Source organism: Chenopodium quinoa, unplaced genomic scaffold (assembly GCF_001683475.1).
Source record: "Chenopodium quinoa cultivar QQ74 unplaced genomic scaffold, ASM168347v1, whole genome shotgun sequence".
NCBI lineage: Eukaryota > Viridiplantae > Streptophyta > Magnoliopsida > Caryophyllales > Amaranthaceae > Chenopodium > Chenopodium quinoa.
This window is the reverse complement of record NW_018743021.1, coordinates 2,824,054-2,844,803: the sequence shown is the minus strand read 5'-3', so window position 1 is coordinate 2,844,803 and position 20,750 is coordinate 2,824,054. Positions and strand designations below refer to the sequence as shown.

Here is a 20,750-nt window from a genome sequence, read left to right as displayed (position 1 = left end):
AGTAGTAGCTAGATGACAAACAAGTTAACCAAAGGATTGAAGGTGAGCCCCTAAAACCAAAAAGTGATTTGTTTTTCTCTGAAACCCACCATGAATTCTTCTCAATGAACCCATACTCCCACCATCTTCAAACTACAACACTCTCATCTTCATCTTCTTCCTCTTTAAAATTATCATTCAATCCTAAAGAATAATGAAAATGGCCTTACTATCTTCATCTTCAACTCCCACTCTCTCTCCTATTCCTTCTTCAAAACCCCACCATAATCTCAATCTTACCCACAAACCTTATCTTCTTCCTCTACCCAGAAAAACCAACCTCTCAATTTCTCCAATTAGAGTTTCTGCTTCTGATAATGGAGCTGGGGTTGTAGCTTCTTCTGCTGTTGTTACTAAAGAGAAGGTTCTAGAAACCCCATCTGAGGTAAAAGGAACTGGGTCTGATTCTGTAGATTCAACCCCTAAAAAATTGGAGAAAAATGCAGAAGATGTTACAGAAGTTAAAGCTTCTGAAGAGGTTGTGAAGAAATTTGTGGACCCCAGATGGATTAATGGGAGTTGGGATTTGAAGCAGTTTCAGAAAGATGGAATTACTACAGATTGGGATGCTGTTATTGATGCTGGTATATGCTCTAAAATTTGAATTTTTATACTTTTTTTTTTTTTTGTGAAGAACTAATTTCAGTTTTTGTTGGTTCATTGGTGATTTATGCTTGATTGTGTCTCTAACATTGATCAGTTTTTGCTAAATTTAATGGAATACTAAGTAGGTTCTTTAAATTTTCATTTCTTGATTGAGATTTTAAGGGGTTTAGGTAGATTTTTGTACTGTTTGTAGCATGTACATTTACCATAAATTTAAGTTTTTGTCATTGGAGTTTAGCCATGGAACCAAATTGCTGCATTGATTCTATCGCAGTAGTTTTGCATGTTTAGCATATTATGGTAATTATTGTTTTATTCTGCCAGTTTGCCATTGCATTGAAATCAGTAGTTACCTGCTGGTGAGCTTGCTTTTAGACATGAGATGCTATAGGTGATCTTTGAGGGTGTTGATTATTTTAGTTTCAATTGGAGATAAAAAAATTAAAGCTAGATTTGTTAGATTGAAAAGGGTGAAAATGCATTGCTCTCAACTTCTCATTATACTTGGTTATTAGATGTAATTTTAGAATGAAAGTAGGATGTTAAAGTTGGTTATATGCAAGTCATTTGTTATGGAAGATGATTTCATCTAAGGTTCGATGGTAAAAAGTTTTCGAAAGTGTTACCTTTTTCTATCGAGCTTTTCTAATCGGTGCTTGAAGGTAAGAGGTTTCGTGTGTTATGATCACATCCATAGTGACAAATTCATGGTCTGGCTTGTCCTTTTTTGCTCTCTGTGAGCTATTTGTTTTTGACAGTCTGCATTTTGCAATTTGTGTTTTAGTTTTAACGATTTTTGGTCATCTAATTCATCTCTCACAGAAAAAGTATAGTTTGTTCTAATATCCTCTTGATTAGAATGATTATGCTGTTGTGATCTTTGGAACTGTATTTTCCTTTGGCATTAACTGAGACATCAACTATCTTCTTAATTTTGTCATGATTTGTAATCAATTGGGTCCTCTTGATGATTTGCAGAGGCGAGGAGGAGGAAGTGGCTCCAAACCTACCCAGAATCAACCACTAATGATGAACCTGTTATTTTCGACACCTCAATCATTCCATGGTGGGCATGGATTAAAAGATTCCACCTTCCTGAAGCCGAGCTTCTTAATGGTTTGTTTCCACACATAATGCACACATATTGTTCCTTACTTTTATCGTTCAACTAACTGATTTCTTTTTCCTTTTGGGTTTGGCAGGCCGTGCTGCTATGATTGGTTTCTTCATGGCTTATTTTGTTGATAGCTTGACTGGTGTAGGTCTCGTTGATCAAATGGGTAACTTCTTCTGTAAAACCTTGTTATTTGTTGCTGTTCTTGGTGTGCTGTTCGTTCGTAAGAACGAAGATCTAGATAACTTAAAGAAGCTACTAGAAGAGACGACTTTGTATGACAAGCAATGGCAAGCGACATGGCAAGATGAGAGCAATACTACTTCCAAGAAAGATTAGCCCATCTAGTTTATAAGATTTTTAATCTGAATATGGTTTTGTTTGTATGTTAAGGATAGGCTTCATCCAATATTGTATTCAGAAAGACTTGGTTAGCACCTTATTAATACTTGTATCATTCTGTGCTGAATTTAGGAGCATTCAGTTTATTCTGCAAGAGGGAATGACAAAATGGTTTGCCAATTGCCACTAATGATTCAAACTGATGTTTATCTGTCATTTGATCTAAATACTAAAGAAAAATATTACTCTCAAGTATTTTAGAGGATCAATCCAGAGATTGTCATCATTCTTGAAAAAACAAACATGATTTAAATTTTTAAAAATTATAAATTATCACCTTTTAAACACCAAAATTTGATTATACCATCTGTTTTTTTTATTTTAATTTTTTTTAAATTAAAACCCTACAATCAAGAAAATTTATATTTCATTAACTCTTAACTAAAAGTTATCGATTTTTGTGCCAAAATTTGGTCTAAAGGTTTTGAGGATCACTTTGGCCCTATAAATCCTATTTGAGGTCAAAACACCTAAAAAGATATTAAAAAATACATCATTTAACCTGAAATTAAACCCAAAGGCCCCAAAACCTTAACCAATTTTTGCATGAAAATCTTTTTTTTTTTTATTATTATTAAAAAAAAAGAAACTAAATGTTTAGAAGTGGTGAAATCAAACATTTAGCATTTTAAAGGGTGGTCATTAAAAAAAACACACACACACAAAAAAGGAAAGAAATTGGTAAAATCAAAATTTGGTGTTGAGGATGGTTATTTACAATTTTTAGTTTAATTGAATAATTAAAAATAAATAAAAAAAAGGAAAAATGAAAAATCACTTAAATCAATCTTTCCCCAAAACAAAATTAAGAAAAAACAAAAACAAAGAGACTTCTGAATGTTGCATAAGAATTACTTATATCATAAGAATTGCAAAGACGGTAGCTGGTGCACCCAAATGTAATGATTATGTAATGTTAGATCACGTTCTTCTTGTTCAAAAAGAAAAATGTCATTTGCTAACTTCTTTTATCTTTCTCCAGAAATATGTATACAAGAATTTTAAGATACAGGATCGAGCACCAAGCCACCAAGTGGGCTTTAACCAATGATCAGCTAAAAAAAAATTACTCGTATAAAATTTTAAGAGCAACCAAAATACCAATCTTTGGGACAAAATAAAATTCTCTATATGATTGAAAGAAATACTAAGAGCCTAGTTTTCTGATTCTAGTTCTATGATTATATAAATCGCGTAAATAATGAGCTAATGACGAGGACTTTAAGAATTAAGACCCGTTACCAAGTACACTGCTTACAAGCACGGTGATTGGAACTCGAGCTAGATGGCCTTTGTCTCCACGCAGTAACATCTCACCAAAGCTGTAGTTATTAGTTGAATCTGTTGCTTCGAGCACGATCTTGAGCTGCCGTGTAGCATTGTGACTAACAGTAAAGCTTTTTGGCGAAACCTTGACTCTCACACCCATTGGTGGCCTCACAGTGACAGTGTAGGTCTCAGATTCTTCCCCAACATTTGATACCACCCTGACTACTTTCCTTGAACCCACTAAATTTGAGATTGTTATAGTAGGGGTATTCAGATCCGAGCACCAACCTCCTTTCTTAGGTGGGCACCCAACACCAACTGCCCGCCTCACAGACTCATCATCAACCCCTGGCACAGCACAAAGAAACTGTACGTAATTCTTAAATTTGGCAATGAATACAATCCCAGGGTCAACAGCACGAGTAGGGTTGATGGATCCAGCTCCATAATCAAAAGGAGTGCCTGGTGCTATCTGGTTGGTCTTTTGTGCCATGATGGGATTGCCAGCTTTATCTGATATATCTGTTGTTGTCATCATTGCTGATATTATAGCAGATGGCTTCCAGTTAGGGTGTCTGTGCTTGATTAATGCAGCAATACCAGCTACATGAGGAGTGGCCATGCTTGTACCTGATACAAGTGCAAAATTTTGCCCTGGTTTCAAAAAACAACCACAACATGAGAATAGAAAATGAAAAGGTTGATAATCACATACTAGTTCTACACCGGTCCACTGATAAACAAAAAACGAAAAGGTTGATAATTTACATAAGAATAGAAAGTTAACTACAGGAAAAGTACCTTTTGCATAATGATCTCCCTCACTGTCTGGACTCCAGGCAGCCCAGATAGAAGAACCTGGAGCCATTATAGTTGGTTTCAGAACATCGGCAGTTTGTAGAAGTGCGTTGTTCACATCAGGTCCTCTTGATGAGTAGGAAGCGACAATTGGTGCTTGCCCAGTGTATATTGCCTGTCTACCATCCAAAATTCTGGCTGTTGCACCGAAAGCAAGCACTCTGCCTGTTCTACCTCTATATGTCCTCGAGTTGTAAAACTGCCAAAGGGCCTGCAATCAAATTTGAACACAAAAAGATTCACATACACTGCATACTAGGTTGCACAGTTTAACAAGTCATAGAAGCTCTCTTTCAGAAATGTGTACAAAAGATAATCAATTCATCCTGAAGTCCAATGCAATCCAAATATAGAGAAGAATTTATGACAGTTAACCATACCGTAGAAGCTTGTAAGTTGTTTAGGACAATTCCAGGCACTCCAAGAGTAACTGTGGTTCCCTTGATTTCCTCAGAACCAACATCAGGGTCCATTGTCATTATAAATCCAGCAGCCCCGGCAGTACGAATTGTTTCAGCTACTCTAATTATACTTGCGGAGTCAAATTCAAAATCAAAAGTATATGTGCAAATAACAAGTTTCCCGCGAACCAGAGATGGGATAAAAGCATCAGGAGTTTGGCAGCTTTCGAGGAGACCAATGCTAGCATTGTGGCGACTGACATCAGCTGCAGAAGCAATGGGAAAAAGAGCTTCTCCTGGTGTTGGAGCTGTAAAATATATAAGCTTCTTAGAAAATTATAGAAAGAGAAATGAAGTCTAGCTAAATCAAAAGAAAAATAGTAGATGGCATGAATTTGCGAGTCTTATTTACGTGCAAGGCCCATTCCAGATAAGCTGTGTCCGTTACCCAACACGATGGAGGAGTTGTATTTGCGATCAATGATGGAGGCAGCAACAGTCGTAATCCATGGGCTAAAAGATAAAATTGAACTAGAAGAAGGACCACCATTACCAGCAGCTTGAACTACAACTACACCAGCTTTTGTAGCAAACAATAGTTCCATTTCTAGAACATTAAGGAAGGCAGAAGGCCCAGGTGGAACACTAGAAGGTCCAACGGAGAGGCTTAGTACATCGACTCCATCTTCCACAGCCTAGGCAGGAAACAAGATCAACTAAACGAACACATAGACAGAAGCATATATAGCATCAAATTTAAATATAAAAAAATACCAAACCTGATCAACAGCTGCTACAACATCTGACATATAGCCTCCAAATGTATAAAGAGCCTTGTAGACAGCAATGCTAACCAAAATAAGGATAATGCATTAGCAATTGAATCAGTGGATTTATCCTCACATACAAGAAAATTTCTCAACTGATAGGGTTTTTTTTTTTTTTTTTTTTTTTCTCTCTCCTTCCTGTAACAGATAAATAGGTCGGTAAGTTATCTTATCATGTTCGAATGCCTCACCTAGCTCCTGGAGCCATGCCACTCGCATTCCCATAGTTGAAGCCATTGACAATAACCGGTGTTTCATAGTTACCAGCAGCTGTTGATGCTGTATGGCTATCAGATATAGATAGTCAGCAAAATAACAGAATTAAATTCAGATGAATTACCAAGTATATTATGGACCAACTGTCATTAAAGCACTTGTTATGATGCAAGTTTATGATGATCTAAGGCCCAAATTAATGCTAAATTACCACTCAAGCTCTAAAGATACTGGCATGTTCATGTTATGTGACTTGCCTTCCATGACCATCAGCATCATAAGGGGAGGCATAATCACGTGTAGCATTAAAGTCACCAGCGGCAATGGCAGCACGTGCAAAATACTGTGCCCCGACTATCTTGCCGTTGCAAGCAGTAAAGGGAAACCTCTCACCAGAGGAACATTTCCCTTTAAACCTGGTACTATAATCATCCATAGAACCCTTAGTTCTCAATGACGGTAAATTAGAAAAACTTGGGTGGTTAGGATTAATTCCAGTGTCAATCAAGCCAATCACCATGCCTTCACCAGAACTCCTCGCACCACCTAAAGATGGCCAAACACCAGTAGGAATTCCTAGATAATCAGGTGTATGAGTGGTAAGCTTCTCCATCTTCATATCTTCATGAATAGCCCTTACTCCTGTTGCATTACGAAGAGATTCAACAGCCTGCAAGTGTAAAAAATTGACAGCTTATAGAACAATAGACAGTCAGAGACTCAGAGGTGCATGGACGAATAATTGAGGCAACATTAGCAGTTCATAATCAGGAGTTCAGAAAATTTCCCTAAAATGAATTTACCTTTTTGGATGTGACATGGATGGCAAATCCATTGAGCAAATGACTGTAGCTGTAGAGCTTGGTGTATGAACCAGAATCCAGCAGGGTCTCCAATAAAACATCATGCTGTTTATCTATCATTTCTTTGTGTACTTTAATGTCATCGTAATTCCTGCAAAGAAGTGCACAAGTTCCGTGAAAAGAACACAGGGAAAACTAAAAGAATGAATAGGTATTTGCAGCATGATATTAGGGAAAAGGCGCAATAAAATACAAAGTTTATTGTTACCTGGAGCTGCCCTGGTAACTAGTCCTCGAGACGAAGGAATCACCCTCCATGAGAACCATGAAGACTTCAGCATGCACAATGAAGTGATTTAACATGTGACTACAACTAATTAGAAAGAATACAGCTAGACTTAGTCGCATTTCCATATCTACAAGTAATGGCAAATAGCAGCGCATAATGTATGTTAAAAAGATGGTACTTTTCATCAAAGTTCAAAGAGAGAGCATTCCACCAAAAGTATTAATAGGGTGAAATCCACTAAAGACCAATCACTGCACCAGTGTTTTATAGTTGGATCAGGTGGAGAAAATGCCTTCTTGATCAGTCTCATTAATTAGGTAAGCAGGGAAGATTCACATGCTTGCATGCAACTAAATCATCTATTTCTGATGCAAGTAGTTAAATTTATTAGCACCATCCATGCATTCCTCATTCCTCACCCACCTCCTCTCTTCCCCTTACTGCGCTCTTCTATACACCCAAGAGCAAGATCTTACAAAAATAGAGGCAAACAAATTAAGGGATGCTATGCAGCCCATCTCAAAGAGCTGTTGAAGAGCAACTGTAATATACTTAAATAATCCCACCCACAGTCCCACACCTTCCTCATTTCTTAACCACTATCCTCCTGCCTAAAAATTGTCATATTGTGGTACACAAAAGTGAACCCTGTAAATTAATAACTGATTTAAGGAACTCAGATGCCCTTCTTACAAAAATAAGAAAAGTGCCAGTGATATCATCAAGAATGCATAAATAAAGCATAGTCAAATACATTCCACACCAGAAACAGCAATCTGAGTTCAAATGACCAATCATGCTGGGACGTCACTGAAAACCTTCCGGTATTGGATGACAAGATAATGTGAAAAGTCATAAAAAGATGAAAAGGGGGAACAGCGATAACAAAAGAATGATTCAGTCTATACTATTTCATTGTCATAAGACTCATATCATTTGACCTGAATACTAACAATGTCACATGACATTGGAGCAAATCTTAAGACCCTTTGACTACGATATATTTATATCAAAAAGAAAGTAAAACTACCAAGGAGTGGCCTGAAGGGATATAACCTTCGTAAGATGTTCTACAAAAAAAATATCTATAATTGAAGCATTACAGACTACAGAGAACACGATTCATAAAATTTAACAACATGAAGATGAATATGCAGCAATCTTGAATTAAATTTCAGTAGATGCAGAATGACAGATTTATCTAGATCTCTGCTGACGAGTATATTCCCAGATAGCAATGGCGCCACTAACATGAACATTGAGGGACCTAACTACCCCTAACTGTGGGATTTCAATGCAAGTATCCAAAACATGGATTATATCAGCAGGTATACCCTCCTTTTCACGGCCAAGAACAAGGACCTGAAAGGGAAATAAACAAGTACACATCATTTCAAAACAACTAATGTGATAATCATAAAGCGAATACAAATGGGGTACAGATCGTGTAAATGTCCATTGAGTTCACATTGACTTGGCAAAGAGGTACGGGTCGTGTTAATTTTGTGTAGGTCATTTTGGGTCTGCTAACATTTGGGTCGGGGTCGGGTCGTGTCAATTCGGGTCATGTATCGAGCCGATTTCATGTCATGCCAATTTCAGGTTGAGTATGTTCGGGCTGGGTAAATTTCGAGTCAAGTACGTTCGGGTCGGGTCATGTTCGGATCATTCATTTAGTGTTGATATTGTAGATCAAGCTCAAATCGATAATTTTATTTGGTTTGCGAGTTCAGTTACGATTGGAGATGAAACAGTTTGAGTCATTTATGACACTAGGCCTTTTTAGTTTGGGTATTAGGTAATTTTAGTTTGGGACATTTTGGGTATCGAGTCTATTTAGGTCAAGCAATTCGGTTAAAATCAGATCGAGTCAACTTTAGGTTGGGTCATTTTAGGTATTGAGTCAACTTCTAATCAGGTATAATTGGGTCGGGCCATTTTGGGTATCGGGTCAACTCCACTTTCGGGTAAGGTACGGGTCAGTGTCGGGTCACATGTCAGGTTAGGATTGCCAAATCTTTCACATTCTGATTAGTTGCACAATAAGTAAGCACTGAAATCTTCACATAACTCTAGATAATGTACAGCAAATTCCTGACATACATAACAGTAACTAACCGTTCGTTGGGGGAAGTTGTACTTGTCCAGGGGTATGCTATTTGCAGTTTGTTCCAATCCCAAAACTGCAAAACCCTCTCGCTTTTTTTTCTCCAGAAAGTTTTTGACACTATTCACTGGGACCTCTATGATGGGAACCCACTTCTCTGCCGTGACACTGGCAATGTAACATATATTAATTAAAATAATAATTAATTACATGCCAGAAAGCTATCAATCATAACACGAGGAAAGCTTTAAGGATTAAAAAAAAAATGCAAGATCTCTGTAAAAAGTTTCAACAAAAAAAAAAAAAACAAATTAATTAATAAATAAAACACTAATATATTAAAAATATTTCCAACAGTCACTCTCAAATTTGGGAAGCTTATGTTCTAAGCCAACCCTTTCTCATGGAAGAACTCGATTGCTCATCAATCCATGACATTTGCTCACAATTTGTTTCCCAAACAGGATTTAGTGGGTTTACTCACAATTCCTCTCCCTAGTCCCTAGGGTCATGGAGCAAATCTACAGAGAAAGAGAAGAAGAAGTGGCAGGTAGTTTCTCACCATTGGGGAATACAAACACACACATTAGGCTACAGGAATAAATTGGGTCTTTGAACTTGCAGTATATTAGTACAGGGTTTCTCAAGAAGCTATAGACGTACCATACTTTAGAATACAAAGAGGATTAGCAAACTCATCCAGCACCCCTCTCACTTGTCCATGGACGCAGCTAACTCATTGTTAGTGAACCATGTTAAATATGTGTTCTTATTATCTTTATTCTCTTTTGCTGAAACACCTACGAGAATTTCAGTTTGTAGTGATAAAAAACTTGTTCTCTTTAAAACCAAATAAGAAAGCAAGGGGGATTAAATTTCCATCAGAAATCAGGGGAAAGGAAAAAGAAAAAAAAAACCAACTTGCAATACATTAGAAAGGGACACGCCAGGAAACACCCCATGACAGTGAGTCCGTAGTGAAGCTAAATACACCACTCCATCCCATAATTAACCAAAGAAATTTCCTGACCATGGAACATCCTATAAGTATAACTGCTCTCCAGAAATCGGATTTACATAATGGCGAAAATCTCCACTATATATTAATGTTTATAGACGATCTTCACTAACATTTGTTTCATACATCATTCCATAGAGGTTTTTCTAATTCTGAGTGATAGATAATTAAGTTAAATACAAATTGGAGGAGATGTCAAACAGAAGAAAGAGAGTTCTTAATCAAACCTTATCATCTGGAACTGTTTGTCTTGTAGCACATTAGCATCTGCTATTGCCAAACTACTTGCTTTGAATACCTGCTAGACGCAAAATCGAACCCATTGATATACGATGAACAAGCATTATTAGCATACGTGAAGCTCAAGAGGGTATACGAAGAAAGGATAAGAAGCACAAAATGAAGAAAATAGAAAGAATAATAAATGCCAAAAAGTAATTCTAAAGTCAACACACCTCACAAGTTCTTGCCAACCCAGCAAGGTTTGGTATACGATCAATGAGAGATGCAACAAGAATGATTTGCTGTCGGTTTGCCTTGACCTTTTCCATAGATATGGTTCTTGACTGCAATATTTGCTCAAGAAGTTGGTCCTCCTTTTCCAATTCTGCTCAGTAAAGACAGAGTTCAGGGGGGGGAAATGTTACGATAATCCATTGACATCAGCAAGAGAACTAGTATTTTTTGCATGTTAATAAAAGTTGGTTACAATTGTGAAAATTATATATAGAAGAGGAATAAGGTGTGAGGGAGGCTTCTAGCTTTTTATGTAACACTATTTTGTGGAATGGAGAACAACGTTAAAGGCATGCAGAGGGAATTGAAGCACCAAAGAAACAAACTTAAAGGAATCAGAGAATTTGTTGCCCTCCACCATAATTACGGTGCAGATCATGCTAAACACTTGCTCCAAGTTAAGTTAATTATTTAAAGATAGAAAGGAGATGGTCCTCCCTTTTGCGCTCATTTCTCCCTCCATCCAGCCCTAAGGCATTAATTTCTTGAAGGATTAAAAAATAGAGGACATGTGGAGGTCAGCTCCCTAGAAGTAGGAGGGAACCAAACTTCAGACAAGATTTCATCAAGAAAAAGTTTGCTTAATGAGACCATCTGCCTTCATACTTCGTATGTGAGTATAAGACATCACATCAGAGAAGACATAATATAAAACTTATATTGGTGTAAGGTTGCTAATGCTTTGACTCCTCCACATAATCCAACTTAACAGAAACTATGGCACTGGGTAATACTTTATGAGTTCTTTTTTTCATAGTCTCAGTTTTAACATGAATATTGAACACTATGCCAAAGAAATCAATAATCATCTTTGAATTCTTACCATCACTAAGCAAATCGTGCTTAGACAATGTGAACTTCTTCTGAAAATCCAACGGAGTATTACTTAAGGGTGAAGCAAGCAATATTTCTTGTCCTGCATTTGCTGAATGAGACATACAGCCTCGATCTTCTGCGATCATTAAAGTCTCATTCTTGAGAGTAGATTCATCCTTGGCCATTGAATTTCTGAGTTCTTCTCTGACAGCCTAAGCATTGCAGCATGATGAGACAAGGCCAGAAAGCAGAAAGTGTCTAGAAGAGAACAACTTACATTTAAAAAGTTCATCACTCGATCTATTAGGCACATTGGAACACATTCAAAATCCATATCCTACATAATACAACAAATGAGATATCAGCAGAGAATCTTGTCCAAAACCACCAAGATACTTATCTAAGTAAACACTGCAGCTTTATAATTCTCTCTGTTCAATAAATCACCCTTAAGCATGCAGAAATTCTTATCAGAAAACACAACTTTAAGCATGCAGCCATAAAATGAATGATCTGCAAATGAAACAATACTCCCTTCATCCTATATTATAGTCCTCATTTCCATTTTTATGGTCAGATTTTAAAAACTTGACCATATGTATATAGTTTTTAATGCTAAATTAATGCTAAATTTGTCTCAATGTGTGGTATAACAAAAAAAAAAACATATATGTAAATTAATGCTAAATTTGTCTCAATGTGTGGTTTTATGAATCAATTTTTTATAGTTTTTGTTAATACGTAATTAAAAATATAAATGACTAAAGGTACTTCTTGAGGACCGTGCAAAATGAAATAGACTATATTATGAAATGGAAGGGAGTAGATACTATTAACATGTTAGGGCTTTCAGTAAAGTAATATGAAGATCTGTCTTAAATGTAGTCGCACCAATGGTTCTTTTTCTATTTATTTTCTTCATTCCCCTTATTTTCTGCCACAGTTGATGTTGAGTGATATTAGTTTTATGAGAAATGAGGGTGTGTTCCTATTGTGGTGTGGAAGAAACCCAAGTGCCAATACAAAATCCTCTCTTTTGTTCCAAACAATTATCTTCTCATATCAATCCAACAATAAGTAATAAAGAACGCGGAAAGAGGCACTCATGTAGGCTTACTCAATTTGTTACTAACAGAGTATGTTGTATGATAAAGAAGGGGGAGGTTGCATGTTTTTAAGCCTAGCTATGACTAAAACAAATAAGAAATGCTGAAATAGGCTGGTTATTAATGCCAAAGGCACCTAATCTCCAACCCAATACTAGTGAGAAGCTTTAATTAGCCGCTTAATAACCAAACAAATTCAGTAAGGCCAAACACACCAAAAAAAATATATATATAATAATAATAATAATAATAATAATAATAATAATAATAATAATAATAATAATAAAAAATCAGCTTAAAAATTGCACTTTGAGCTCCTCCAGTACTATGAGTAGCATCACAAGGTAACATGAAGCAGAACAGGACCAATATCTTCAAGAAACTAGTAAAAAATATTGTACCACCATTGTACATCAGAGAACCAAGTGGCTTTTCCACAGAATAGTTCCCATATCCTGTCATTCCACTCTAAATATTTGAAGGATACATTATGATTGACATCAAAAAACAAGTAAAACAGAAGCAAGTGCTGGGTGCAGCTGAATGAAGTGAAAAGGTATAACTAATATTGTCCTCCCTTAATAGCGAAACATCTAACCTCAACACGGCTGGAGAAGATTCCCGCAGGAGTAGTAGATTCAATAGGATTAAAAGCGTCAAGATACCCTTCCAATGAGGCTCGCAATCTGCAAGCAACAATACTGACCATCAGAATACCCCAAAACACAAGAGATATGCTTATCAACAGAACAACTAATTATCGATGAAATATACATGAGAAAAAAAAACGACCAGCATCCCAAACTCTATACTTATAATTAACCTCAAACAAGTGATATCTATGATAAACAGGAGAATATCTTAGACTGGCAGAAAATAAGCACTTAGGGCCTGTTCTGATTTACTGAACTGAAGTGAGCTGAACTTATTGGAGTTGGGCTGAACTGAACTGTTTATGAGAGAAGGAAAATTAGGAGCTGAACTGAACTGAACTAATTGAAGCTGAACTGAAATTAAGCTGAAGAGAATAGGCCCTTAAAGGAAAGTGTCAAACACCGCTAAGATAGAAAGGTGCACAGGAAGAATTTTAAGTCACTTTTTGACAATTAATCAGGATACTACATGGCTTTGCAATTGCTTGTCATTATAAGAGAAGATAAAATAGTGAGATCCAAGCCTTTTGACGGTGCATAATGTCATAAATTTAAACCTATGAGATGTGACCCATGCTGAATAGAAAATTACAGTATCTTTATATTGAATTAATGATTCCCCCCTACTGATGTTAAACTCCAATGAAAAATTGACAATGTTATGGAAGAAAACAAGTCGAAGATATCAAATTAGTGACAGTAAAAAAAAATTAAAAATAAATAAAAAATAAAAAGGTACACAACTATAACAAGCCTCTACACAATGTGCAATTGATCAAGAAAAGATGACAAATTAAAATAAAAAATATCTAAATAAATAAATAAAAATAAAAAAAAAGTTCCTTCAACATTCAACCTCAAAGTAGCTGTGAAGATACAAAATTTCATTGATCTTGTAGAATAAAGAACGCAGTGAATGATAAGCCTCCAGCTAGATAGTCAAATAACAAACCAGGGATACAAGGACCACAAAGGGAAAAATTGATAAGCTACAATTATTGTCATTCAGATCAATACGGGTTTTGGGAAGAAGAGCAAAAATAAGCAGCATGAAGTTGCAGTTTATACCAGCCAATACATAAACTAGAAACAAGGATGTGGAACAATGTTGGAATATTCTTCAACCTCGTCAATTTATGATGAAAAATGCTCATTATGCAAAAATAATCATCTTTTTTATTTTCCTTATGGTGACACAAAGACGTACATTTTAAGACCAAAAACTGAAAAACTAGAGATAGTAGTACCTCGCACAGTCAGGATTTAATTCCAAGTATGACTTCAAACTTCTGAAGCACCTTTTCTCCAAAACAATTGATCCAGACCAGCTAGAATCTATTTCCGGCAGTAGCTTACAGAAAATTTGATATACCAGCAACTGAAAATTTAATGTTTTATGTATAAAATGACTCAGATTTTTAAGAACTTTACTGTTCACAACAAACATTTACCAGAAAGGAAAGAAGGTAAGACAAGTGCAGCACAGAAAAACCTGAGTAAAACCACGTAATGTGTGGTGGTGGGAAGTCAACAATGGAATTAAAGGTGGAAGCAATTCATCCAAATGCTTAGATTGAGCTTCTGCCTTTGCATGGATCATGACATTAGCTGCTATATATACATATGAGGACAGTGCCTGCATCCAATTTTAAAGTTTAGTTGCCTATATCAAGAATCAACTGTTATTCAATATTAAAAAAATAATAATTTAACCCAATCACTTTTCGCAGAAAAAGGAGAATAGTGAAAGAATGGATAAATAGTTAGAAATCACAACAGGATAAGATGCTTAGGAGAAAAAACAGTAAGAGCGCAGCCCCATACACAATATGATGCATTCACTCGCAATAATATGAAGACAACAAGAACCATACACAAAAGGAGGGCTAAGGTCAAACATTACCTGCCCTCAAATAGCCATAGCAATCCCGGGAATGAATTTATAGATACAACACATTATCAAATATTGCAAATCGCTAACCAAAAGCAATCACACCATACATGCAGTGCACTGCATCCAGTACAAAACAGAACTATAATGATCTTTCTAAGACATCTGATCATCAAATCGTCAACTATGCCCTCCGACTTTAATCAGTCCAATCGGTTGTGAAGCAGCCGTACAAATAAAGAATAAAGTCCTCCCCCCCCCCCCCCCCCTTATTTATTTAACTTCTTTTAACAAAATGCACACTTTTACATGTCCTTAATTACTAGCTAAATGGAATTACTAGCTAAATGGAATCATGGGTAAGTGTTGACACTGTTTACATTTACTTATCAAAAACAACAAAAACAAATAAGATATGAGACCATTCATGTGACTGTTAAAACGTTAAATTTGTAATGTTCCACAAATTTTCTTCATAACAAATTTGTTTAACAATTAAAAAGCCTTAAAAAAAAATTGATTATTAGACAAAAAAATTGATCTGCAAGAAAAAACATTATAGCCAGTATATATCAACAACATACAGAATTATACAATCAGTCATTATTAGTCATGTTGTAAGCTTAAAACGAATGAATCTCTCACTGGAAGAGAATGAAAGAGAAAAAAAGATACAAACCTGAGTCTTCATATTGTAATCACTTAATATAGGAGCTAAATGCTGCCGTACCTGTGATGTAAGTAATAAAACAGTTCAGAGATCGATATTCTTTTACTCTATCAATGACAAAGAATATTACAACAATATCCCCAGATAAAGTAGTGGACGAGCAGAGGTCCTCCTATAGAAGATTTTAAATACAACTATTAAAAAAAAATACAACTATACACAGCAAACACAATTATTGTACAATAAGCTGTAATCGCACATTAAACTGTCAAATCCATGATTCATCGCATTATAGAAGATAACACTCTGTGAAATGTTATTTTTTCCATAGAGAAAGTAATCTCATAAGTAGATTTTGCTCCAACTGCCAACAAATTTTAGACAACGAATTAAATTTTCCCTTGAAACAACCGTTGTCTACTACCTCCGTTACAGGTTAGTGCAACAATTTGACATAAAGCAGAGAGGGAAAATGTCTAATCGTTGCACATAACCTGTAACGGGGGTAGTATTTACATTTATTACAAAATGTTTATAGCATATTTTGATCACTCCCATGCTTGAATTTTGGTTTATCTTACAAAATTCATACTTCCTCCGTTTCTTTTTAATTACATCACTTTCCTAAAACGGAAGTTTCAAATTAGTTGCATCACTTTCCTTTTTAGTTAATTAACCCTCTCTATCTCTCTCCTTTCACATGGATCCATTTTTTATATTCTCTCTATCTCTATCATCTACAAAAATTGCCTATGAGTCCGCAATTTGCAAAGTGATGCAACTAAAAAAAATGGATGAAGTATTAGTGTTGTACTTCTAAATACCAAATACGACTTTGTTATTTTATTTAATCATGACGCTAGGTGATGCACAGTATTTAGGAGAGGAGATAGATAGAGTCATAGAGATATAAAGTTGTACCCAAGTGAAGAGGGGAATGGAGATAATTTTGGCTAAATAATGTTGCAATTAATATGCAACTTCCCAAAGAGAATATGTTGCGATTGAATGGAACAAAGGAAGTTCTATTTAAATTCAAACATCCACAATAAATACATCTATTCTTCCTTATCCTATGGATTTATTATCAACTAAACGATGTAAACTAAATCAACAAAAACATAGACAAAATAAAATAATCAAATAGATATAACATACCAAGAATGGAAAAGTAAGGTAAACATGTATTGCAAAAGTTTCCAAGTACTGCCGAACTGCAGGCAAGTTGTTTCTCTGCAACAAAATGTGACTATCATAAGCACTTCCAAGATTTAATAGTCAGTTTCCAACTCCACTACCCCTGTCCCCCTCCTTTTTTTTGGAAAAAAAAAAAGGAAACAGAGATGAAAGGGCAGACAGCAGTATTTATAGATTAAGCTGAAAGACCAACAGACGCATAATGTGCTCTTACAGGCGTAAGCATATCAATCTTGGATACAAGAATAATCTATATACTTCTGTCTGATTTACATCTTCAATCAGCAAGTAAAAATGAAAAATTAAAAGCTTAAATTCTAGTGGATAATATTGTGGGCCAACACAGTAAAGATGAAAGTTCTCCAGAAATTTGTGCATGGCCAGCAAAAGGCAAAACCATTGTCAAACATACAGAAATTTAATTTATGTATTCCAGATGGTCCAAGAGGTGAATGAAATGCAGCTGGGGTCGATGAGGGTTTTTTCTGGGCCAACACATTATCTTTCGTGGGCATTCTAATAAGGTGTGTGCTTTAGCTCACATTCTATATTGCATTTGGGATTTTCAAAACCAAGGAGATAATCTTTACTCCTTGACTTGTCTGACGCCTTATTCTCAGACAAGTTCATACAAATATAGTGCTGATAAGTTCTTAAAAATAAATTGCAGATGAGTCAAAAAAAGTTGAAGAGAGCACATCCTTTCCTTCCTAAAGCCCTTATTCTCTCCAATTCAATAAAAAATACAAACCTACTTCAAAACCTACTTCCTATGATTACCAGAATAGTCCTATCAGGTTATTCCTCTACAAAGACGCATTTAGGGTTCTTGGGTTGAGCTCTGCATCATATCCATACCATAGAACGAAAAAAGTCAGCTGCTTCTATCTCATTAATGGTAGACTGATTTCCAGAGTGTACATAGTGTAGCATTTCATCTAGCAAAGTTACTTACATACAATGATATGGACAAGCTCTGTATAACTTGCAGAACAATATCCTGATCAATAAATCTTGATAGAATACATAACATTTGCCAAGCCCGGGCTTTTCGACGATGAGTCTGTTCAACACAAAGAGAGCCACATCAGCTAATGGAGGAAAGCAACATGGACTAGCCTAATTTATTGTTATTGAACTTCAATGCAAAATGAGTTACAATTATGTGAAAAATAAGAAGATACGAAAATCAATAGCAAGTCATCATGCATCACAAGGTTCCTTAGTAAGAACAATCAAACCTACAGTTCCTGAGTTGGTGCAAAGGCAATCACGGAGCATGAGGACTGTTGATAAAAATTTATTTCTAGGATTCATAAGTGGATTTTGTGTAAGTTTTAACATCATCTACATTCCTAATAAATCTCAATTACGAGATTAGGTTTTAACATGAGCAGATATTCCAGGATAAAACCTTTTAAAATTAAACATTAAGTTTGAAACTCAAAATTTATAATTTAGAAATTTAATATATCTTTTAGAATTTCAATTTTATTTTAATATCGTCTTTTCAATTTATAAAAACAATCATTCTAAAATTAATATAGCACGTTTACTAAAAATTTCCATCGTCATGAGTTAATTTTAGAATTTATGTGATGATTGTTCTAAAACAATCATTCTAACAATCAGTAATAAAAACCATTCTAACATTGATGTGATGATTGTTCTTTAACCTATTTCCCAAGATCTCTCTAACTGCTTACAGTTATGGGGTTCATCCCTAGAATTTATGTTGCATTACTCTTCCGTTTTGGAATAATTGACATAATTCCCTCTTTAGGCTGTTTCAAAATAGTTGACACACTTCATAAGTGGAAGGGACCACCATTGTTAACTTATATTTACCATACCCACCATGGCCCACTAACTTTTCCCACAATCACGTGTCCCTCTTTGAATATATATAATTGAATCCATTAACTTTACATTCCATCAAACATTTTATTTCTACACTTCCGATGATATTAATAAACTGAATTTTAAAACTCTTTTGTTTCAACGTACTAGAGTTTGTGTTATTGAGCAGCAATCTTTAGGATTTAGGGCTATAACTTAAGCAAGTTCTTTTGTGTATGCATAGGCTTTTAGTGAAGCCTAGAACAAACAGAGAAGACTTCAAGTAAAACAAGTACAACAGTTAAAGGGGCTGCTTTGGGAACTGAGTTCTAAGAACTCAGAGTGGCCCTAGTTAGCAATAGAATTGTAACATTGTTGTTTCCCTTGAATGAAAAGGTTCGAGTCAGGGCAATCTTCTTATAGGGCCCAAGATTTTTCCTCATGAAATCTTTCTTGCACTTGTTTACTCATTACGAATTCACATGCAATTTTAAATTTCCAAAATTCTTAGCAACAAGTTCCACACAAGAATGCAACCAACTGATAACTTGTTATTTGGTATGATTTTTGGGTACTTTTGAACCTTGTTTTCGTGATTATTCGACATCAATGTTCATTATTTATCCTATTTTTATACAAACTTTGTACCATCCATGCTTCACGAGTTGTTTGTGTTTTTGATGTAATGTAGCTATTTTTAGCACTATACATGGACGTGATCAAGCATGAGTGAACAAGGAGAAGGGAAAGCTTGGTTGATAGAGCAATCAAGAAAGAAGGATGAGTGCCTTAAAGAGAAATGAAAAGCTTTTGGAAAGTTTTGGAAGGATTTTTGCACTAAGGTCAAATTCAACTGACCATAACTTTTGTTCCACTCAACATTTTTAAAGTGATTCAAATTGGAGATTAAAGTTCATCTCAATAGCTTTCCAACGACTGGTCACATGCCTTATTCCGATGAGTAACGAAGAAGTTATGACCTTCCGAAAATAAGTTGTTTCGCTAGAAAAGAGCTGCACGTCCGTGCCAATAAGTGGCACGTCCGTGCAAGTCACTGCACGTCCCTGCCAAATGAAGCACGTCCGTGCAAGGTCAGGCAATAGCTAACAGGTCTGCACGTCCGTGCAACCTTTGGCACGTCCGTGCCGACCTGTAGACGGGTCGTTTCCTCGTGTTCTCCGTCCTTTTACTTGGGGGTTATATAATACCTCTTTGGCTTCATTTGTAAGGGAGATCTTCTTACAGTAGTTTTAGCTTAGGTTAGGATTTTTAGAGAGAGAAACTCTCATTTTCTAGAGAGAGGAAGTGTGAAAAACTTGTTGAAAGCTTGGAATATGAAGAATTGAAGGAAGGAGACTTGAAGATTTGATTATTTCTTGCATTATCAATGAGAATTTCTTACTCTCTCTTATTTTATTGCTTTAATTACTTATTTTTTGTATCTTTTCTAGTTTTATTACTTGTTTATGTTAAATTAGTGTTTGGATTCATGTTCTTAGTAGTTTACTACTTTAGTTTTGCAATTTATAATGATGTGTGAGTAGTTCTTTTACTTGGAATGGTTGAAACCATTGATGAATTCACAAATACTTGTTTGCATGTGTTGATTTAGCTAATGTGGGATGTTAATTAGTTAAGTTTAAGTGGTTTCATTGTTAGTTCTTGTAAGTGGCCATTGCTAGAACTATTTATCTAAGCTTTCTCAACGAAGGATCGAGAGATGAACTTGAGTTAGCTCCCTTATGCTTAATTGACTTGAAATGCCATGAGAATAGGAATTTCCAGTCAAGGGAATGTTTATGTCATCGTGATAATGCTTTAACACTTGTTTTATGCTTTGTAACCACGAGAATAGGTTGTATTCATAACTCAAGTAATCCCTCTGAGAGAGTAGTTGGGTGCCTTAGATGACTTCCCCTAATTTATCCCCAAATTGCTATGTTTTGTATGTTAAATTGTAGTTTGTGAATGACTTAATTGGTGGATACCTTCCCAAGATCCTTTTTATTATTGTTTGTAGTTTTTCATTATAACTCAAAACCCAAAAAGACTTGACTTAGCTTATCACAAATCGATACTTGTTAGTGCTCCCCTTAGTCCTTGTGGGATCGAC

The 20,750-nt window shown here is 35.5% G+C and overlaps 3 protein-coding genes across 5 annotated transcripts in view; 1 reads left to right on the top strand and 2 right to left on the bottom strand.

Moving 5' to 3' along the window:
• The first annotated feature begins 16 nt into the window (after nucleotides 1-16).
• On the top strand, nucleotides 17-2,291 carry LOC110730297 (light-harvesting complex-like protein 3 isotype 1, chloroplastic). The gene is made up of 3 exons (XM_021910089.1): nucleotides 17-623; nucleotides 1,624-1,761; nucleotides 1,848-2,291. Exons 1-3 carry the CDS (start codon nucleotides 194-196, stop codon nucleotides 2,096-2,098), a joined length of 819 nt encoding a protein of 272 aa, XP_021765781.1. The 5' UTR covers nucleotides 17-193; the 3' UTR covers nucleotides 2,099-2,291.
• Nucleotides 2,292-3,093: 802 nt separating this feature from the next.
• LOC110730296 (subtilisin-like protease SBT2.5) lies at nucleotides 3,094-7,566 on the bottom strand. Its single transcript, XM_021910088.1, has 9 exons — nucleotides 6,804-7,566; nucleotides 6,536-6,686; nucleotides 5,990-6,402; nucleotides 5,708-5,803; nucleotides 5,469-5,538; nucleotides 5,102-5,384; nucleotides 4,669-4,997; nucleotides 4,232-4,499; nucleotides 3,094-4,084 (listed from the first exon to the last, which is right to left on the bottom strand). The coding sequence occupies exons 1-9, from the start codon at nucleotides 7,007-7,009 to the stop codon at nucleotides 3,390-3,392; spliced, it is 2,511 nt and encodes an 836-aa protein (XP_021765780.1). The 5' UTR covers nucleotides 7,010-7,566; the 3' UTR covers nucleotides 3,094-3,389.
• Nucleotides 7,567-7,706: 140 nt separating this feature from the next.
• The window catches only part of LOC110730295, a 29,906-nt gene continuing 16,862 nt past the window's right edge, over nucleotides 7,707-20,750 (bottom strand). For all 3 annotated transcript variants that reach the window (XM_021910085.1, XM_021910086.1, XM_021910087.1), the window contains 12 exons: nucleotides 17,754-17,861; nucleotides 16,760-16,834; nucleotides 15,611-15,661; nucleotides 14,533-14,676; nucleotides 14,288-14,418; nucleotides 12,986-13,073; nucleotides 11,559-11,618; nucleotides 11,289-11,493; nucleotides 10,405-10,556; nucleotides 10,177-10,247; nucleotides 8,943-9,099; nucleotides 7,707-8,186 (listed from right to left, as the gene is read on the bottom strand). In XM_021910085.1, the coding sequence (XP_021765777.1) occupies nucleotides 8,022-8,186; nucleotides 8,943-9,099; nucleotides 10,177-10,247; nucleotides 10,405-10,556; nucleotides 11,289-11,493; nucleotides 11,559-11,618; nucleotides 12,986-13,073; nucleotides 14,288-14,418; nucleotides 14,533-14,676; nucleotides 15,611-15,661; nucleotides 16,760-16,834; nucleotides 17,754-17,861 (1,407 nt within the window). In that variant the 3' untranslated portion in view covers nucleotides 7,707-8,021. The remainder of the gene's footprint in view (nucleotides 8,187-8,942; nucleotides 9,100-10,176; nucleotides 10,248-10,404; nucleotides 10,557-11,288; nucleotides 11,494-11,558; nucleotides 11,619-12,985; nucleotides 13,074-14,287; nucleotides 14,419-14,532; nucleotides 14,677-15,610; nucleotides 15,662-16,759; nucleotides 16,835-17,753; nucleotides 17,862-20,750) is intronic.